Source organism: Oryctolagus cuniculus, chromosome 11, assembly GCF_964237555.1.
Source record: "Oryctolagus cuniculus chromosome 11, mOryCun1.1, whole genome shotgun sequence".
NCBI lineage: Eukaryota > Metazoa > Chordata > Mammalia > Lagomorpha > Leporidae > Oryctolagus > Oryctolagus cuniculus.
Genome location: NC_091442.1, coordinates 60160582 through 60174736, shown reverse-complemented (window position 1 = coordinate 60174736; position 14155 = coordinate 60160582). Strand labels below are relative to the sequence as shown.

Genomic DNA, 14155 nt, shown 5'->3' with positions numbered 1-14155 from the left:
GGCAGCAGGTGATGGCTCAAACACACGGGTTCCTGCCACCCACATGGGAGAACGAAGGGAGCGCCCAGCTCCTGACTTCAGCCTGACCTGGCCCTGGCTGTTGCTGGCATTTGAGGAATGAACCATGGGATAGAAGATCTCTCTCTCTCTCTCTCTCTCTCTCTCTCTCTCTCTCTGTTACTCTGCCTTTCAAATAAATAAATCTTTAAAAATAACAATAAGACAATTAAAAAAAATGCAGCAGTAGGCATTTGGCATAGAGGTTAAAACGCCCACATCCCACATGGGAACGCCTGGGTTTGATTCTCAGCTTCAGCTCCCAATTCCAGCTTTTTATCAGGGAGAAGCAGCAGTGCCGGCCCACGTAACAGCTCCTGCCACACACATGGGAGACCTGGATTGACTTCCTGCCTTCAGCCCTGGCCAGTAGGGGCCATTGTGGGCATTTGGAGAGTTGAAACCAGCAGATAGAAGCACCCTCTCTCATGAATAAATACGGATAGAAAGATAGAAAGGAAGGAAGATTCATTACCTTTGACAATCTGCATGGCACACGCATGATAAACTTGCTCCTGAGTCGTGTTCGGGGGGAACACACGGTCAAAGACATAGGGCTTCCCCTGGAATGGAGATAAAGCACATCAGACATGAGCAGGCAGGCGCGACGGAGCAGAACTCCCACAGCCCCATCCAGCAGCCCGAGACAGGCATCCTGTTCCTCAGTCCTTCGGGTACTCAGAAAACCGGGGCATGGCAGGAACTAGAGAGAGCAGCGAAGTTCAGTCCGGACAGCAGGAGGCGCGTCTGTGTGGCCGGGTGTCACCCAGTGAGACGGCCTGAGGGGATCGCAGTCTCCTGAGATGGTTTACGCTCCACCACCCCACAGCCACTGCCCGAGAAACCAAATGAGAAAAGACATCAGGGCCACCAGCTGTGGAAAGTGAAGAACTACCCATCAACATTAAAAACCATCTCTAAGGCTGGCGCTGTGGCGCAGCAGGTTAACACCCTGGCCTGAAGTGCTGGCATCCCATATGGGCGCTGGTTCAAGACCCGGCTGCTCCACTTCCAATCCAGCTCTGGGCTATGTCCTGGGAAAGCAGTAGAAGATGGTCCAAGTCCTTGGGCCCCTGCACCCGCGTGGGAGACCTGGAAGAAGCTCCTGGCTCCTGGCTTCGGATTGGTGTAGCTCCGGCTGTTGCAGCCAATTGGGAAGTGGACCAGTGGATGGCAGATCTCTCTCTCTCTCTCTCTCTCTCTCTCTCTCTCTCCCTCTCCCTCTCCCTCTCCTCTCTCTGTGTAACTTCGACTTTCAAATAAATAAATGAATATTTTAAAAAAATATCTTCCTTCCTGGATCCATACCTCGTGCCAGGGAAGGCTCTCCAAGGTGCCGCGGGGCAGGTTAAGCCACCACTTCAGTGGTTGGAGTTCTGTCTCCGAGTGTCCGCTCCAGTCCCTGCTACCCCACGCTTTCAATCCAGCGTCCTGCTAATGCACCTGGGGAGTAGCGGGTGTTGGCCCAAGTGCTTGGGCCCCTGCCACCCCTGTGGGAGACCTGGATGGAGTTCCTGGCTCCTGGCTTTGTCCTGACCCAGCCCCTGGCTTTTGTGGACATATAAGAGAGTGAACCAGCAGATGGAAGACCCCCATATCTCTCTCTCTCTCTTTCTCTCTCTCTCTCTCTTTCTCTGTAACTCTGACTCTCAAATAAATAAAAATAACTCTTCAAAAAAAGTTTTCAACATAAAATATGATAAAAATGGTTGTGTATTCATTTTATTTTCATCTATATATGCTTCTTTGCATAAGAAAAATAATTAAATATTCTTTTTTAAAAAAACATTTATTTATTTACTTGAGAGGCAGAGTTACAAACTGAGAGAAGCAGAGACACAGAGAGAGGTCTTCCATTCACTGGTTCACTCTCCAAATGGTCACAATGACTGGAGCTGGGCCAATGCAAAGCCAAGAGCCAGGAGCTTCTTCCAGAACTCCCATGTGGGTGCAGGGGCCCTAGCACTTGGGCCATCTTCTACTGTTTTCCCAGGACACAGCATAGAGCTGGATCAGAAGAGGAGCAGCCAGAACTCAAACCAGTGCCTATATGGGATAATGGCACTGTAGGCAGATGCTTAACCCATTACACCACAGCATTGGCCCTAAATATTCTTGAATATTTAAAAAAGTAAGTGTAGCTTATGGAAAAAAATCTACCTGAAATATTTATCAGTTCTCCCTGTGGTGAAAGCCTCTGAGGCCCAGGACCCAGAAATCACAAAGGCAAAGAAGTTGGAAAGGTGCTCTCTCTGTAACAAGCAGAGTTTGGTACACTGATGGAAGCTCACTGGAGAACAATTCTATTCAATATTTAAATGTCCATACTGCTCCTACTCCATACCAGGATTCCAGTGCCAGGAATTCATTTCACAAAACATTTGCCAAAGAACTTGAAGATATCTGTAGAAGAATGTCCACTGAAGCACTTTGTGTTAGAGAAAAACTAGAAGAATTCAAATCTCCATCAAGAAGTTGGCCATAACTCCATTAAAACCAGTGAGGTGGGGCCAGCATTGCTGCACAGCAGGTTAGGCTGCTGCGTGTGCCGTCTGCATCCCATGTTGGAGTGCCTGTTGCAGTCCCAGGTGCTCTGCTTCTGATGCAGCCCCAGCTAATGCACCTGGGAGGTAGTGGATGATGGCCCAAGTGTTTGGGCCTCTGTCACCAATGTGGGAGACATGGATGGAGTTCCAAGCTCCTGGCTTTGGCCCAGCCCAGTTCCAGGCATTTCAGCTATTTGGGGAGTGAACCAGCAGACAGATCTCTCTGTCTGTCCGTCTCTCTTGATAGAAGAGCTCTATCTCTCTCTCTGTGTCAACTGCCTTTCAAATAAAAAATCTTTTTTAAAAAATGTTTTACATGAGTAAGGTATACATAGACATATATTATGTATATACATATGTGTATACACACACATATATATATTTATACCAAGCAGCAGCTTAACCCACTATGCCAACTCAGGATTTCTGGTATTTTTTAATTTATTTATTACATTTGAAAGTCAGAGTCACACAGAGAGAGGAGGAGAGGCAGAGAAAGGTCTTCCATCCACTGGTGCACTCCCCAGATGGCCGCAACAGCCAGAGCTGCACCGATCCAAAGGTAGGAGCCAGGATCTTCTTCTAGTTCTCCCACCCGGTGCAGGGGCCCAAAGACTTGGGCCATCTTCCACTGTTTTCCCAGGCCATAGCAGAGAGCTGGATCGGAAGTGCAGCAGCTGGAACTTGAACTGGCACCCATATGGGATGCCAGCACCGCAGATGGAGGCCTCACCCACTGCGCCACAGCGCCAGCCCCCAGGATTTCTGTTTTTAAATGTAAAAACTATATTTGTATATGTGTACACTTTTCATAGCAAGATATTAATAGTGACCATCCTTGAAAAGTACGATTTTGGAAGTTTTTTTTGTTTTTATTTGTTTTTAAACTTTAATTAATTTATTTGAAAGGCCAACAGAGATGGAGAGAGATCATCTATCGGCTAGTTTCACCTCTAAGTGTCCACATCAGCTAGTGCTGGGCCAGGCTGAAACCAGGACCTGGAACTTGCTCAAGGTCTCCCCCATCTTCACCACTATGGCAAATGCCCATTCCTCTTTTTAATTTAAAACTTTTCTAAAATGAAAATATAGGGGGCCGGCACTGCGGCTCACTTGGCTAATCCTCTGCCTGCGGCGCCGGCACCCTGGGTTTTAGTCCGGTTGGGGCACTGGATTCTGTCCCGGTTGCTCCTCTTCCAGGCCAGCTCTCTGCTGTGGCCCGGGAAGGCAGTGGAGGATGGCCCAAGTGCTTGGGCCCTGCACCCGCATGGGAGACCAGGAGGAGGCACCTGGTTTCTGGCTTCGCATTGGCGCGGCGCGCCGGCCACAAAGCACTAGCTGTAGCTGCCACTTTGGGGGTGAACCAACGGAAAAAGAAAGACCTTTCTTTTTGTCTCTCTCTCACTCTAACTCTGCCTGTCAAAAAAAAAAAAAAAAAAAAAAAAAAAAAAAAAAAAAGGAAATATAGGGGTGTGGGGCTGGCACTGTGGCACAGTAGGTTAATCATCCACCTGTGGTGCCAGCATCCCATATGGGCACCAGTTCTAGTCTGGGCTGCTCCACTTCCAGTCCAGCTCTCTGCCATGGCCTGGGAAGGCAGTAGAAGATGGCCCAAGACCTTGGGCCCCTGCACCTACGTGAGAGACTGGGAAGAAGCACCTGGCTCCTGGCTTCGGATAGGCGCAACTCCGGCCATTGCAGCCATTTGGAGAGTGAACCAACAGAAGGAAGACCTTTCTCTCTGTCTCTCCCTCTCACTGTAACTCTACTTTTCAAATAAATAAATAAGTAAAATCTTAAAAAAAAAATATAGGGGTAGGTGCTGTGGCACAGTGGGTTAAGCTGCCGCGTGCAATGTGAGTGTCCCATATCGTGCCGGTTCAAACCCCGGCTGCTCCACTTCCAATCTAGCTCCCTGCTAATGTGCCTGGGGAAGCAGCAGAAATTGGCCCAAGTGGTTGGATCCCTGCCAGCCACGTGAGAGACCTGGATGGAGCTCCAGGCTCCTGGCTTTAGCCTGAACCAGCCCCAGCTGCTGTGGCCATTTGGGGAGTGAACCAGGAGTTGTAGATCTCTCTCTCTCTGTCTCTCCCTCTCGCTCTGTAATTCTGCCTTTCAGATAAATAAGATAAATCATTTACAAATGAAAATACAAAATTTTTAAATAAGAAAATTTTAAGTTTTTGAAAGAAATACATCAACATGCTTATTACCTAGAGAACTCTAATAAATTAGTAACAAAAAGACAAAAGCTAAGAAAAAAAGGACAAGTGTTAGGTATTACAACAAAATAAGAAATATAAACGTTTGGTAAACATAAAGATGCTCAATATGTCCAAGAAAAGGCACTGAAACTGTAGCTTTTTATTTAAGCCTATCACACTGGAAAATAAAGTTTCCATAGTAATACCCAGAGCGGACGAGGGGTAAGGAAACGAGCGCTCTCCATCTCCCCTGCAGGAGAGCACACCCAGGCTTCAGGGGCGATTCAGAAATGCATCTCTCATGTCGCAGATCTCCTGACCCTGAAATCTTGCTTCTAAGGATTGACACAACAGGAATCAAACGCACGGGCGAAGATTCAGCTGCCAGAATGTTTACTATCATACAGCTTTTAATAATGAGAAGTGAAAACAAAGAAGTAACATTTAAGGCACTTGTTACCCTAAGGAATCAATTAAATTATGTTGTATGCAGGTATTGTTTTCCTGACTGCTGTTTAAAACGATGGGATAACAGAATATCAATAAGTAGAACAACATCCCAAAAACATGGGGAAAGGACACAGACTTAATGCTGTACTATTCCCTTTATACGAAGTTCATGAAGCGACCCAACTTATCTGTGGTGCTGAAATCCAAAGAGCCGCTACCTGGGATTGTGGTAACACAGTGGTGACTGGAAGGGGGTATGAACGGCTTTCAGGGGCACAGAAGTGTTCTGGCTCTTGAGTGGGATGGGGGTTACATGGTATCTACAGACACTATAAAAGCCACTGAGCGGGGCCAGCGCTGTGGCATAGTGGGTACAGCCATTGCCTGCAGTGCACAGGTTCGAGTCCCAGCTGCTCCACTTCCAATCCAGTTCTCTGCTATGTACTGGGAAAGCAATGGAAGATGTCCCAAGTCCTTGGGCACCTGCACTGGTGTGGGAGACCTGGAGGAAGCTCCTGGCTTTGGATTAGCGCAGCTCTGGCTGTTGCAGCCCTTTGGGGAGTGAACCAGAAGACAGAAGACCTCTCTCTCTGTCTCTTTCTCTGCTTCTGCTTCTCTGTAACTCTGCCTTTCAAATAAATAAATAAATCTTTAAAAAAAAAAAAAGCCATGGAGCTCTGCTTATGATGTATACACTGTATATAAATTATAGTTCATGTCTGTTCCCTCTCTCTGCCATTCTGTCTTTCATATAAATAAGCAAATCCTAAACGGGGGGAAAAAGCAAGGTGCAAAACAGTATGAATGAGGGGATCTTCAAAAAGTTGAAGGAAAATGTGTATTGGGGAAGGGTATGCATGGATTTCAAAAATGGCTTTGCACCAAAGTCAACTTGTCTTTTCATTCCATTTTTACACAAACTTTGTGGAAAACCCTCAAATAGTATGCTACTGTTAGTGTGAAATGGTATATGCATGTATAATTGCATTTACTTGCAAATGCACAGTATATTTCTGGAAAGATCCACAAGAAGCTGACTGGTAATGCTTCCCCTCTGAAAAGGGAATTGGAGGTGAGGAAAGAGGGGTGGAAGGAAGCTGACTTTTCAGTGCATATCTTTTTATTTGTCTGAATTTTGTCACAAGTGCCTGAGAGATTTATTTAAAAGTTAAATTAAAAATTGTAAAATAATAAAAAAATTACACAAAAATATTTAATGATGGTGAAATTTCATGATATTTTGTTAATAAAGGTAGGTTCTAAAACTATGTACGTAAATATGGAAGAAATAAACACTGAAAACAAATACTGTTCATCGAATTACTAAGGGTGCTTTTCTTGGGATGATTTTTATAGTTTCTTCTATGTGCTTTTCTTTACTTCTGTCAACAATTAAAATCTAGTAGTGTCATAGTCACATAATTTCTAAAGGTATTAAAGAAAACATACCTTAATTATTGAATTCTAATCTATCTCAATGTTTCTCCACCCAGCGGCCAAGAGACAGAAGCAAACAAAATGTGTTTGCCAGGCCAATGCCTCTCAGCTCTTCCACCAGTGATCTCAATCCATGCTCCACAAACCCGGCGTCTGGCCAAAGGGAAGCAAGTGCAACTCGGAGGCCAGCCTTGTCCCTCCTCTCTCCCTCCTGGGAACAGGGGCACCAACGCACTCACACCCACACTCACTCAAAACATTCCCAGTGACCAGACTCCAGAAGGCTCTGCGGACGCACTGGAATGGAGGGCGCTCTCCAAATGCTGAAGCCAATGGCTGCCTGCTGGCCTCCTTCCTCAGCCCTAGCTGGGGAGAAGGAACAACGCAGAGGGTAGAAGGGTGGGACTCACAGCTGCAGGAGCTGGAAGTGAGTACATCTAACCACCCAAGCAGGAAAAGCCCTAGGACCCCGGGAATCAGCTCAGGGCTGCTGGGAAGGCCTGCTGCCCGCTTGCCTTCTCTTCCTGGGCACTTCCATCCCAATCCAGCTCCTTCCCCTTTACCTTCAGATTCTTACTCCTGATCAGGTATCAAGTCCTTTCACCTTTCTATCGACCATGCTCAGGATGAGTGCAACCATGTCTGATCTTTTCAGGAGAACAACTAGACCTGTGGTTTTCTACTTTTCCTGCCTCGAGACTATTCACCTGGGAATCTTCACCCTTATTTCCATCTCTCATAACACACGATTACTGAGTCCCGCTGCAGCAGATTGTGAGGGTCCCTTCCCTTCCCAGGGGGAGCAGACACATAATTAGGAAAACCAACTCTGACGTCCCCCTCCCTGGGGCACTCCACAGCACCTAAATCCAGGGTTCTAGAAGGCAAGAATCCCCTTTAGGCCCCCCCCAGCACCAGAGACCCTGGCCCACAGGCCGCTCTTCACAAATATTTGTTGAATAAACATAGATGCTGATGAGGAAGACGGCAAGAAGTTACCAGGCGCCTGGAGATCTGGATGAAGCAATTGGTGAGAGGGGAAAGTATTAACCACTTTCCGATTTTAGCAAAAGAACTCATGGGGGAGACAGCATATAAAATAATAACAGCTAATTCTCATTAAGAGCTTATTGTTGTCTGTCACCACGCAAAGCAGCTTTATGCATCATCTCATTTAATGCTCACTGTAATCCCAGAAGCTACGTATTATTATTACTCTCACTTCATACGTGAGGCATCTGAGGCTCCGGGGGACGGCAGCTAGCCCGCAACCACACAGCTGAGAAACGGGACGGCACGGTTTCAAACCCAAGCGATTGGATTCGACTCACAGAGGAAGCGAAATGCACCCCCTGCTCAGATCCTTATCACGGCTTCCCTCCCACACCCCTGCCGCCCCAAATGCAGCCCCCCCATTCTTTTCCCTCAGCCCTTTTGGTGTGGCCATTTCTCCAAGTGCTTCCAGACAGTAGGGAAATTCATCACGCCCTTTGTCCAACCTCAGCCCCTTTCTCAGAAACACGCAGTTCTCCCACCCACCCTTTCAGGAGAGCCTCCCTCACCCCCTCCACCTCCAGGTATTCCAAGACCCTGCGAGCAGAAGTACTCCCTAGCCCCTCCACCTATTTTAGAACTGCCCCTGCAATCACTCTCTTCCACCCCCAGCAGACCCGGTGCTCATTTGTCCTCGCGGCCACTGAAGCATCTCTCCAGGGCTCGGCAGCCCAGGATTCTTTGTTCTGCAGCCCAAGCCTCCTGGCCGTCTCCTGGTCCATTTGTGTATCCCAGTGCCTTTCTGTAGTTTTCCACCATACGTGCTGACTCAGCTAATGGGGGCAGGGGCTAGAAGCAGGGGTCCAAAGGCGACCAACCTGTTCAAGCCTCACTAAAACACTTGGTAGAAGCTGAACTTCAAGCACCAGGCCCGATTTCCATGGTGACACCCCTGGGGAGGGTTGCCATGGTAACGATGGAGCGACACCGGCCATAGTGAACATCACAGCCCCTCTCTGTTTTCTTTGATGAGATTCCACCAAAGCTAAGGGGGGCCCTGTTCCCTGCCCCTCTTCAGGTAGCAAAGGAATTCCAGACCACCCTAAACCATATTGACTCTGATCCAATGCCACTGCAGCTCCCAGCCCAGCTTGTCCCAACCTAGCTTTTCCCAACAGGAACTTGATGGTCCTGGTTTCTTCACCATTGGCAGCCCCATGGGGGGTGGTGTGTAGACCCCTGAATGAAGGGAGGGAGCGTGTGTGCATGTACGTGTCTCCTCCCACATCTGGTACAGACGCGGCAGCCCAGACAGCAGGCCTTGGGACACTGCTGAGAGACGCCAAGGCGGGGGAAGACAAAAACAGAGACATTTACGAAGGTCCAGGGAAAGTCACGTTGGATTCTGAGTGTGCAAAGAGCAAAACAAGATGCACACAACACACACAGTGACCCAGACACCCTGCTACCATGACTCAGGCCATTAGCTTTGACTAAGCCCCATCCCCCAGATTCCAGAGAGAAGTCAGAGAGAGGAGTAGGGGAGACATAAGGCACCTGGAACTGTCTCTCCAGCTTCCTCTCCTACCCTCTGCCCAGCAGAACCAAGCCCAGAGCCCGCCGCAGTGCTGCAGAGGCGGAGGGAAGAGCTGAGGCAGGAGGGACAGGGGCTGGCTCTAGAGACGTCTCCCTGTCCCACCTTTGCTCTTCCTGCACCTTCCCAGCCATCCCAAAGCAGATTCCGTCACCAATTCCCCACACCTGGGGCCCCCAAGAGAGCTGGAGGACAGGGGAGGGGGAGGAGACGTGCTGCCTTGGCTGGGGCCCTCCAGGCTCTCCTCAAATCATGTCTCCTGTGTCCCTCACTCTCCCAAATGCAGAACGAACAGCGAGTCTAGGAAAGCAGGCTCCAAGGGTGCTGCCTGGGACAAAATGGCCCCCATAAGCACGGAGGCTTAGAGTGAGAGATTGACAGGGAGAGCCAGGACAAGGGAAGATGGGAGCAGCAGGCAAAACAGACAGGGAAACGTGAGCAGTGAAGCCGGGAGAGAGTCGGGATTGGTGGCGGGGGGGTGGGGGGGGTCCTCCTTTTGCTTCCCCCCTTCTCCCTCTTTACCCTGATTGGATCTTTCTTGTTTAGCTGGTCCAACTGCACAGATCAGCACCACAATTCCTCCTGCCAGCACCACCCCCTGTCCCATGCGATCATACCGGGGAGCCCAGCTACAGGAAACACCTTCCAGAACAAGCAAGTTGGGCCTTTTGTGGATTCGTTCCCTCTGGCCACCTCTCCCATCTCTCGGCCATTTCGTCTCAGGGGACCTCACACTCCAGCTCCCACAGCTATAGTCTGCTGCCCAGACTCCTCATAAAGGAGCTGCCAAGGCCTCACCCGGGCTCTGGCAGCTTGGCCAGACTGCTCCACCAGCCAAGGCCTGAGGTCCCTAAGATAAAGTAGCAGAAACTCCCACTCCCACACGTCTATGTGTGCACACACAGGGCAAAGGCAGCCCCTTGGATTCAGTGTGGAGGAAGGCACGGGGTGGTGGCAGACCAGGGCCCCTGGGGCCCAGGAAGCAGGTCTCTCCCTAAAGTGTGTTTACTCCAAGTCCCATTCTCCCTGACACCCAAGGCCCAGGCTTCCTCCCCTTCTTTCCTTAGCTCCTTTACTCATGCTTCCAGCTGCCTTGCACCAAGCACTGGGGATCAAAGAGGCACCAAACGTGCCCCTGACCTTGAGCACTGCCCTCCCTTCTCAAACCAGCTACACCTTGCTGGCCCAGACTCTCTCAAACCCTGCAGAAGAACTCAACCCCAGATCCTGCAACCCGTCCACTGACTGAAGGTCCCCACCCACCCGGCAAAGGGCAAGGCCCAGCAAGAAGAGGCAGACCAGAAATGGGGAGGCAGTGGGAGATACAGGAAGACGTGTGGGCTCTGCAGGCACAGATCCAGGTTCAGATCCACACGCTGACAGCGTGACCTTGAGAAAGTCATTCAACTTCTGTGGGCCTCAATGTCCTCATCTGTGAAATGGAAATGTTGATGCCACTTCCGAGTGCTGTTTTAAGGATTAAATAATAGAGTAATCAGCACGCGGTAAATATCAGTTCTCCCTCTTCAGATCTCCCCCAAGACAGCGGCTGCCACCTGGAGGAAGAGACGGCTAGCCACTTTTCACTGGATCAACAAGAAAGAGGATGAATAAGCACGTACTTATTGTGGTCTCAGGGCCTGGTCATTTTTGCTGGTGTGGGGAGAGATTAGGGGGTCTGAAGTCCTCTGCTTACAGCACCTGGGATGGAGGGGCAGACCTGTTCTTGGGATCTCAGAGGTTTCCCCACAAAACTGGGTGTGGCATCAATGCATTTTTCTCCCACCCCAAAGTCCAGGCTGTAACTACTTCGGGAGCTGAGGGGGCCTTGTCCTACAACCCATTCCCATTCAGACATCAGCAGAGACCCCTGGCCGCCCACCTCCCATTTAGCCCTTCGGCCAGCCTTCCCCTCCCCGCCTGGGCTCTGGGGTAGAGACCTGAGCCAACAACAAAGGGAAGATGAGCTTTCTCTGGGGGAGAGGGAAAACAGCAGAAAAACACGGCACTGGCTGGCTCTAAGGGGTGGAGACGCTGCCGGGACTAGCAAAGGGGACTTGGGTTTCCTGATGGTGGAAGTGGCCCACTCCCACCCTGCAGAGCCAGGGCCGCTGGCAGGGCCAGGCCACACCCAGTCATCGGGATACAGGGGAGAAAAGGAGGGGCTGCAGCGAAAGACTGAGGATGAGCGACGGGGAGGGGGCGCAGGGTGACAGGCAGAGGCGAAGCTCTTAGGGGAGAAGATGCCACCTCCCGCCCCCTCCCCTAATTCCCTGCCATGGCGACACTCACCCCAATGACGACGCTGTCGTCTCCTTGGAAAATGGGGATGAACTTGTCCCCCCGCAGAATCTCGGCCTGGTTCAGGGGCCGAAATCGGCAGAGCACCTTGATGCTACATTCGTTGTTGGTCTCCGCCATGGTGGGCGCCGGCGCGGGGCTGGAGCACTTCTTGGGCTGCAGAGGTGAGGCGCGCGGCGCAGGAGGCCGAGGCACTGCACAGGTGCTGGCTCGCTGGGCCGGGAAGACAGCAGCCGGGGAGCGCCGGGGCGAAGGCTGGCGAGCGGGGCCGGGCGCGCTTTCTCGAGGCTGCGGCACGGGGATGCGGGCGACCTGGGCGTCTGGTCCTCTCGGCTCTGCCTCTCCGCCCCTCGCGCTGCAGCGCCGCGCTGCGGGCCTGGGCGGGGCGCGCCGGCTCGGGGCGGGGCCTCCTTCGCAGGGGGCCGCTCCGCCCCGCGTCGACCAACGCACCGGGGCTCCTCGCTTCCTCCCCCTCCACCCCCGCCCCCGGAGATGACCTTGCCCTCACTTCTGTCCGGACTCAGCTCACTCGCTGCCTCTCACCCCACGCCCCCGAGCTGTGCGTCCGTCGCTCAGACTCCAACTCCTGGCAGGGATGAGGGGACTGCATGGACCTGCCGCCTGGGTAGGAAAGGTGGGCCACCCCATCAAGGTCCTTTCCCCAGAGCACACACTCCTCACCCCCCTCCACCCCCACCCCTGCCCACTGCCTACAGCACAGAGGCCCGACTGCCCACCGCACTGGGCCTGCAAGAGCAGCTGGCCGATCCCCAGTGGAGGTGGGTGTCCAGGTGCCGGCTGCAGCGAAGGACTACAGGGGAAGGTCTGGCTACTCCCTTCTCCTTCTACATCCCCTTCTACATCCCTCTACTACCTGCCCCCAGTACACATGGGACCTCCAGTTTGAGGCAACATAAGCTCCCATTCTGGGCTGTCAGAATTCAAAAGCAGATAAAATTCTCATTTTTGCCTTTTAGGTTGAGGCTGGGATGGAGTAACTTTTGCAAGAGAAAGGGGGTCAGCATTCGGTGAAGGAGGGGTGCTGATGGGAGTGGGATGGGAGGGTGACCGCCTCCATCTGGGTTTGGGGCAGGCTTAGGCACCCGAGTGTGTATGTGCTTCCCAGTCTCCGATGAACACAGCCCCAACACCCCAGCCCCTTTCTTGAGCCTTTCTTTGCTGCTGCTCCTCTTTCGCTGATTAAAAAAAAAAAATTTAAAGAAAAAAAAAAAAAAGTCCGGAGATTGCTCATCCTTCCTCCCCCTGGGTCAGCTCCTGCTGCAGCCTCTGAGCAGAAGCACCGAGAAGCGGCTGAATTGATTTTCTCCTCGCGTCACAGGCCTCAGCTGGCCAGCAGAGGGATGGACTGCAGGAGTGGAGGCTGCAGGCCAAGGGAGGGGCAGGATGATGGGAGACGGAGGGGCCGATTGTCTAGAGAGAGTCTACGGTCGCTCAGATGCTGTGGGCGAGGGAGAGGGACTGATGGCCCAGCCCCGCGAGACAGAAGCGCTCAGAACACTGCCAACCCCTCTTGAATCTTCAGGGAGCTGCAGGAAAGGGGTCTGGCCTGAGGAACGGATGGCAGGGCAGCAGGACTCTGGAGAGGAAGCAGAGGCTTGGGCAGGAGCCCGCAAAGAGAATGACAGTGATTCCAAATTCAGGAACTCTCCAGTCACTTGGTTTGGCACTGATTCTCCGTGTTGCAGCATCTGGCAAGTTCAGGAAACATCCCAGGGGCTCCAAGGTGGCATCCTTAGTGAAGGGGCTTCAGATCGCCAGTCCATGGTGTGGGGGGGTCACTGGTCACATGCCCTCAAAAACTACATGATTTGTTATGTCTCAAAGGGCTGTCTTTTATTCTGAGAGCCTGCCCTTCCTACTTTTTATTGAATGATGATGGTGATAACAGATAGATAGTAGGTTTTTCTGTCTGTAATGTCCTTACTTAGTAAAATAAAAAGACAGCAATGCTATGTCTGCCCTCAAAAAAGGCTTGTTGTTTTAATTTTACCGGACCATGACATTCAAAAGTCCAGGAACTGTTGGCCAAGTGATCAAGAACACAGTGTTCAAACATGGAAGCACCACTTATCCTTTCCTGAACTTCTGTAGGATTGCCAGGTTTGAAAAGCACAAAACCAAGATGCCCACTTAAATTTGAATTTCCGGTAAATAATAATTTCTTTGTGCCAGTATATGACATAGAATATACTCATAGAAAAACAACACAAATGGCCTATTGTTTACCTGAAATTCAGATGTAACTGGGCGCCCCGTATCTTATCTGCCAGTCCTAATTGGCAAAGGTTGCTTAACTTTTCCGTTCCTAACAAACATGCACTAAGCACTTAGGAAATGTTACTTCTTGCTATTGTTTCTGAAGCCAGGGCTATGCTACACAGCAGGACTAGCTGTGTGGTTTTCTATAGGCAGGTTCTGGGAGGCCAACACAGCAGCTGTAAACGTTATTCACAGACCTGCTGTAGCAATAAAAGCAAGCAGCTGTGTGATGGAGCTCCTCCAGGTGCGTTAGGGCCGGTCCCCGCCCCGACGCGGGGGACCCAGACTACACA

The 14155-nt window shown here is 51.0% G+C and overlaps 1 protein-coding gene across 2 annotated transcripts in view; it reads right to left on the bottom strand.

Moving 5' to 3' along the window:
* Positions 1 to 11842, bottom strand: part of KIF5A (kinesin family member 5A) — a 28278-nt gene extending 16436 nt beyond the window's left edge. For both annotated transcript variants that reach the window (XM_002720919.5, XM_008274221.4), the window contains exons 1-2: positions 11574 to 11842; positions 533 to 620 (exon numbers count right to left, since the gene is read on the bottom strand). In XM_002720919.5, the coding sequence (XP_002720965.1) occupies positions 533 to 620; positions 11574 to 11702 (217 nt within the window). In that variant the 5' untranslated portion in view covers positions 11703 to 11842. The remainder of the gene's footprint in view (positions 1 to 532; positions 621 to 11573) is intronic.
* Between the last annotated feature and the right edge of the window lie 2313 nt (positions 11843 to 14155).